The sequence below is a fragment of the Orycteropus afer genome, unplaced genomic scaffold (genome assembly GCF_000298275.1).
Source record: "Orycteropus afer afer isolate SDZICR_OR568_19922 unplaced genomic scaffold, OryAfe1.0 scaffold01315, whole genome shotgun sequence".
Classification (NCBI taxonomy): Eukaryota; Metazoa; Chordata; class Mammalia; order Tubulidentata; family Orycteropodidae; genus Orycteropus; species Orycteropus afer.
In genome coordinates this window covers 95,541-101,988 of record NW_006922902.1, presented here as the reverse complement: position 1 = coordinate 101,988, position 6,448 = coordinate 95,541, and the positions used below count along the sequence as shown (strand labels likewise).

Genomic DNA, 6,448 nt, shown 5'->3' with positions numbered 1-6,448 from the left:
TGCCATAGAGTTGATTCAACTCACAGAGACCCCTCCTTGGGTTTCTGAGGCAGTATCTCTACGGAAGGAGCTCTGGTGCGGTAGTGCCTAAGGCACTTGACTGCTAACCAGAAGGCTGGAGGTTCAAACCCACCAGCTACTCCTCAGAAGGAAGATTGGGCAATCTACTTCCATAGTGATACTACCTCGGAAACCCAAGGAGAAGTCACTGTGAGTCGGATCCCACTCGACGGCAGTGAGTTTAAGTATCTCTACTGAAATAGATTACCCAGTCTTTCTCCTGAAGAGCGGCTGGTGGATTTGAACTGCCAGCCTTCTGGTTAGCAGTCAAATGCCTTAGGCAGTACACCAGCAGAGCTCCTCCTAGCGTTCACAAATCCAAGCATGGGTGAATAGACTATCAGGATAGGGTTAATTTTGGGGAGAGATAAGATGTTTTGATTGGCATGAAGCACATAAGAAATTTCTGGGGTGTCTGGCCAAGTTCAATTGCTTGACCTAAGTGGTGATTACAGGGGTTTTACTTAAATGCTTCACCAAATTATACATTTTATGTGGTTATTTGTTATCTCTTTTATTTTACAATTAAAAGGTATAAAAAGCAGAAGGAAACAGTGATTATTTATCTTCTGAAAACTTTGTGGGGACTACAGCTGGATCAGAGAAAGATTTGGGAATAATAGTGTACAGGGCCAGGGCTGGACCACAGAAAAGGAAACAGTTTGGAACTTGAAGTAGGTAGGTCATAGCGGGATTTCCAGACAGTTTGCTTAGAAATGAAGACTTAATGAAGTAGGCAAGTAGCAGGAAGAAGGGCACAAGGGTAGGGGTAGGGAGGCGCATGATCTCAGAATACAAAGTTTGTAAAATCAGTCCAAGATTTCCCTAGGCTTATGGGAAAGAATCACTTCCAGAACGTAGACCTCACTAATGTTGTAGGGCCCAGGATACTCAGCTACAGCAGGATCCAGGAGAAGCTTCAGTTAGGACCTTGTCATGGCTGCGGTGGGAGAATACTTCTTGAGACCTGCAGGAACAGTGACAAAGCTCTCATGACGCACTCGCTCTCCCATTTCAGGAACTCAGGAGACAGAACCATCCAACCAGAGCCAAAGCCACCCTTTGTCCCCTAATCCCAATTGTGTCTCCTCTTGGCCAAAGGACTAGGGCAATGATCTGCCACCCATAGGCAAGGAAGAAAAGACATTACCTCATCATCAGACAACTGAGACTCCATATATCCTGGAGAGAAAAAGAGAATGCCCCAGCTAGTACCAAATGAGTATCATTATGTGGAGGGGATGGAGGAGGGTTTGCAGTATCCCATCTCCACGTACACCCTCCAAAGTACCCAACCAGAAAAGACTATCCTGGTGATCCCTGAGATGTACAATCACTCTTCCCTGCCTCAGATCTTTGATGTTGGGGAAGCTCAGGGGTAGGGGAAGCCACATGGCAGGTGTCAGGCACTCCTCAGAGGCTTGTTACCTTTCTGAGCCCTGAGATGGACGACAATCCCCACCACAAGGAAGATTATCCCAAACAGGAAGCCTCCAGCTCCACTTAGTATCTTCCTCCATGAGTATTCAGATTGCGCTCCTACAGAAAACAGGTCTTAAAGTTATTCAAAAAAAAAAAACTCCCAATATTTGATGCATCTTCCTGAAATACCAGAGCCCATCCAAAAAAAAAAAAAAAAAAAACCCATTCCCATCAAATTGAGTCAGATTCATAGCGACTGTACAGGACAGGGCAAAACTGTCCCCATAGGGTTTCCAAAGCTGTATTTTTTACAGAAGCAGATTGCCACATCTTCCTCCCACAGAGAACCACCAACCTTTAGGCTAGCAGCCAAGCGCTTAACCACTACACCACCAGGTCTCTTCCAGAGCCTGTAGTGGATGCCAAATGCAATGCTGCCTAGAGAAGGAAGGAATTTAGAAATGGCTCTTTGAGGCCAAGGATTTCACACATGGAGTTACCTCCCATCTGTTACTGCTTCTTAAAGCCTATAAGAATGGCCCCAAAATACGAAGACTGTAGTGTTAGAGGGTACTAGCTCCCAGGGAGGAGCTCTCATGGTGCAATGGTTAAGAGCCCAGCTGCTAACCAAAAGGTTGGTGATTGGAATCCCCAGCTGCTTCACAGGAGAAAATCTTATGAGGCAGTTCTACTCTGACCTATAGAATCGGTATGGGTCAGAATTGACTTGATGGTAATAGATAGTGGTAGAGTTCTCAGGGTGGAAGAAAGTGATGAGATGAATGGACCTCTTCCTTTCTTGCAAGGTAAAAACTCATTGTCATTGAGTCAATTCTGACTCATAGTGACCCTACAGGACAGAGTGAACTGGTCCCATAGGGTTTCCAAAGCTGTAAATCTTCACAGAAGCAGACTGCCACATCTTTTTCCTGTGGAGTGACTGGTAAGGTTGAACCACTGACCTTTCAGTTAACAGCCAAGCTCTTTACCACTGCACTATCAGGGCTTGAAAGGTATAGGATAGATATCTGCCATGTTTACGCCACCCTAGCCCAAAGACTCCAGATCTCTGTGCCTTTCCTAGGTCAGGGAAAAGAATTAGTGCTATGACCAAGAAATGTGCAAAGGTGACACAGGCTGGGAGTCAGTATGATTGTGAAGTGGGCCCAGAGAGTACAAGAAGCTGACTCTCACTCCACTCCACAGAAACAGGAATGAGCAGGCTTGGGTGGTCAACAAGGCAGGTGTAGACATCTCCAAGTTCAAGAGTCATTTCCAGCATCACCACAGTCTGAAAAGTCCAATCTCCGTTCCTGATAAGGCCTGTTGACACAATCCCAGCTCTCTCCTCCTCCCCATTCCGGAACCACTTGACCTTGATGTCCCCTGGATAGAAATTTGTCACAGAGCAGAGCAGCAAATTGGGGTGATGTAGGGATGGGGTCCTCTCCAGATACACCATCACCTCTGGTTGCACTAGGAAGAGAGAAAAAGATGAAACATTGTGAGCGAAAACCACCAACTTTCTTTAGAGACTTAATTCCTGCCTCTAATCTTGTCCCAGAGCCCAGTGGAAACTGGAAAAGTAGGAAAACCTCAGGCCGAAGACACAGGAACTGGGTGTGCCAAGAAGGCATAAAGCCCCAAGAAGGACTTAAGCCTTATCAGACACTTGCAACAATTACCTCTTCCCTGAGGGTACACTAGTCCTTAAAGTCCCTGAGGACTTGGCAGGTCTGGGACCTAGAGCACAGTGACCTGACCTGTGAGAATAATGAGTAGGTCACTGTTGAGAACAGAACATACACAGACTCCCCTGTTCATAACCCTTCATTTACCCTGAAACAGACAAATGCCTATCATAAGAAAGAAGAACCACGGCCAGAATTGCATGGGGGAGATTTCCTGAACCTCGCCAGACTCCATCTCCCACCTCACCTTTTCTCGCCACTGTGAAGGGTGCACCAAGTTTGTAGTTATGTCTGCAGAGTGTGTCCACAGCAGCTCTGCTCCTCTCCAATAAATCCATCCGATTGTTCCACTGCTCAACATCGGGTTTCCCCAGCTCCGTCAACGCCACAAACATCCCCACATCACTGTCGAAATGTGCATACTCCTCCAAGTTAAAGATGAATCTAACAACAAACTGCACCTTTTCTGTCCCATTGGTGAAGTAACAGTCAGCCTTTGCCTGAATCACAAAATCCTCTGGAAAACCAAGAAAAGGACCATGAGCCAGTCCCCATCCTTAGGAAACCCATTTCTGACAAATTATACCAGACTACATTACAATGTGCTGTGAACTCACTGGCTAAAATTAATTTAATTCCTTTGCATTTGAGAACAGCAACAATAAAAGGAAATGATAATGGAGTTAATAGTGCAGGTTTGACCAGTAAAGAGCTCTCTGAAGAAATGGCATTTGAGACTTGAAGGACACTTGCTAATGCTCTTGAGTTGTAAGAAGATTTTAGAAGAGGCCTTTTGAGCTCAGTAAATAATCCAAAGTAGGGAGCTCTGGTGGCATAGTGCCTAAGGCTTTTGACAGTTAACCAGAAGGCTGGCGGTTCAAACCCACCAGCCACTCCTCAGAAGGAAGATGGGGCGATTTACTTCTGTAGTGATACTGCCTCGGAAACCCAAAGAGGGGTTGCTATGAGTCAGGTCTGACTCGATGGCACATAACAACAACAACAGGCTCTTCTACTCCTAGGCTCCACCTCTGATTCCTCTTAGCAAAAGACATCCATGAGGAGAAGAAGCCCAAGGTCCATTCTACTAGACCAGCCAAACAGGAGATATGTAACCCAAAGAGGCAAGTGAAAGAGAAAGTCCCAAGAGATGTAAGCATTCATTCATTTGTTTATTCAAGGAATATTTATTGACTCTGTTCAATGCCCGATACTGTGCTAAGTTTTTCCCAGCCAAGCTTTCTAAAGACCAAGGTTTTAACTCCCTCGGAAGGAAGGTTGGGCAATCCTACTTCCGTAGTGATACTGCCTCGGAAACCCAAGGAGGGGTCGCTGAGTCGGGGCCGACTTGATGGCAAATAACAACAACAACAACATTACCAAGTCAAAAAAAGATCCATCCCCATGTAGAATAATTGAATAACATGCTTTCCCTTGGCAATTTGTTCTACCCATTCCTTCTGGAATAAAGTGGAGGAAGGATGGGGTGGGGGGAGGCGAAACACAGAACAAGTGCATAAAGGTATAAAATTAAGCTCCCCTTCTACCTCCTACTCACTATGAATTTTCTCCAGGAATTTTCCTTTTGCTTTTTCCTTTATACTCTTACTCAAGAGACCTCAATCCCATCCCCTGTGCTGGCTCTAACATTACCTGTGTTGATATTAAAAAAGAATTAATATTAATTCATGGTTTGAAGATGTCTCTTATTATTAGTTATTATTACTATTACTAACAGGATCATTACCCACATCTACAATTCTAGTATTCACAATATTGTAAAATTCAAAAAACTCACTGCCGTTGAGTGGATTACAACTCATAGTGACCCCTTCTTGGGTTTCCAAGGCAGTATCTCTACAGAAGTAGAATGCCCAGTCTTCCTTCCAAGGAGTGGCTGGTGGGTTTGAACCGCCAGCCTTCTGGTTAGCAGTCAAAAGCCTTAGGCACTATGCCACCAGAGCTCCTTTACAATAACATAGTGACAAGGAATATAAGGTTACTTTAAACCTTCTTTTAGGACTTTTCTATTGAAAACAGAATAAACAAAAGGTCAATTCCATTGTCCACTATGCTTTTCTACTTTTAAAGTACCTGGTAAGGTACTTTAAATTAGTAAATATTGACAGATTCATCTGAACTATTTATTAACTTTCATACACTGGGCCTCATTTTTAATCTACTCATGTTTTCCAAAGTTATTTAACTTTCCAAAGTTATTTAACCTTCCAAAGTTATCTAACTTTCCAAAGCTATTTTCCTCATCCTCATAGGTAAGAAAAAGTATTATTTTTATTTCTATAGCATATAGTCATACTTGTCTTAGAGAACTGGAAAATTTTAACTGGTAAATTGCCTGGGTTTAGGTTTATTTAAGTTCTAGGACTATATTAAGTGGTTTTACTTAGGAAAAGACACTTCCGCACCCTGAGCCTGCTTCCTCATTGATAAAGATGAATTTGCATTCACATTCAACAGCATGAGGCTTCCCATGCTCTATCAGTGCCACAAACATCCCCACATCACTGTCAAAAAGCATAGTGTTAAGTGAAAAGAAAAATAGAATACAGTCCAATGCACAATATTTATTACAATTTTAAAATACAAACAAAAAAATACTACATATTTTTAAAGGCCACCCTCATACTTAAAATATACTAGTCTCATTACAATGGTTATCTATGGAGGGAAAGGAATGAGAATGGAAATACAAAGAAAGAGAGAGTCCTTTTACCAACCAAGGATTACAATGTGCTATGAACTCACTGGCTAAGATTAATTCAATTCCTGTGCATTTGAGAACAGCAACAATAAAAGGAAATGATAATAAAGTCAATAAAGAGCTCTCTGAAGAAATGGCATTTGAGACTTGAAGGACACTTGCTAATGATCTTGCGTTGTAAATTTACATTCATTTCTAAATTCAGAGGCCTCCTCTACTAACTAGAGTAGATTGTAAGGACAGTGGCATCCTTCCTGGGTCAGCCATATGCATCTCCCACTCAGTGGCTAATTTCATGTAAAGCTCCATCTCCAATTCCTTACCATTTGTTTTCTTCTCTATTTCCTCTCAAAGTCTGAATCAGGGGGGAAAAATCTGAATTTTCAGTCATCCTTTAAGATCTTTGCTGATTTTTTTTTCAGTTGTGTCGTTCAATGGAAATTGTAAGCACAAAGTGGTTTCTATTCTCTAAGGATGTTCCTCTCTCCCTAGGTTTGTTCCTCTTTTGTATTTTTGAGACACTGACATTCAAAGTGGGTTCTGTTCTTAGCAC

The 6,448-nt window shown here is 42.9% G+C and overlaps 1 protein-coding gene across 1 annotated transcript; it reads right to left on the bottom strand.

Moving 5' to 3' along the window:
- Positions 1-994: 994 nt before the first annotated feature.
- On the bottom strand, positions 995-5,666 carry LOC103213130 (HLA class II histocompatibility antigen, DO beta chain). The gene is made up of 6 exons (XM_007959009.1): positions 5,600-5,666; positions 3,421-3,729; positions 2,677-2,958; positions 1,489-1,599; positions 1,211-1,242; positions 995-1,027 (listed from the first exon to the last, which is right to left on the bottom strand). Exons 1-6 carry the CDS (start codon positions 5,664-5,666, stop codon positions 995-997), a joined length of 834 nt encoding a protein of 277 aa, XP_007957200.1.
- Positions 5,667-6,448: the final 782 nt, after the last annotated feature.

Bases quoted from the DNA above. Each gene is read 5' to 3' on its own strand.
- LOC103213130 (XM_007959009.1), bottom strand. From the start codon at position 5,666: ATGGGAAGCCTCATGCTGTTGAATGTGAATGCAAATTCATCTTTATCA. The intron at 1,600-2,676 runs GTGAGAGTCAGC...TGTTTTCTGTAG, and splicing joins TCCTGTTTCTGTGGAGTGGA to GAGCGCAATCTGAATACTCA. The intron at 1,243-1,488 runs GTAACAAGCCTC...TTTTCTCTCCAG, and splicing joins CCATCTCAGGGCTCAGAAAG to GATATATGGAGTCTCAGTTG.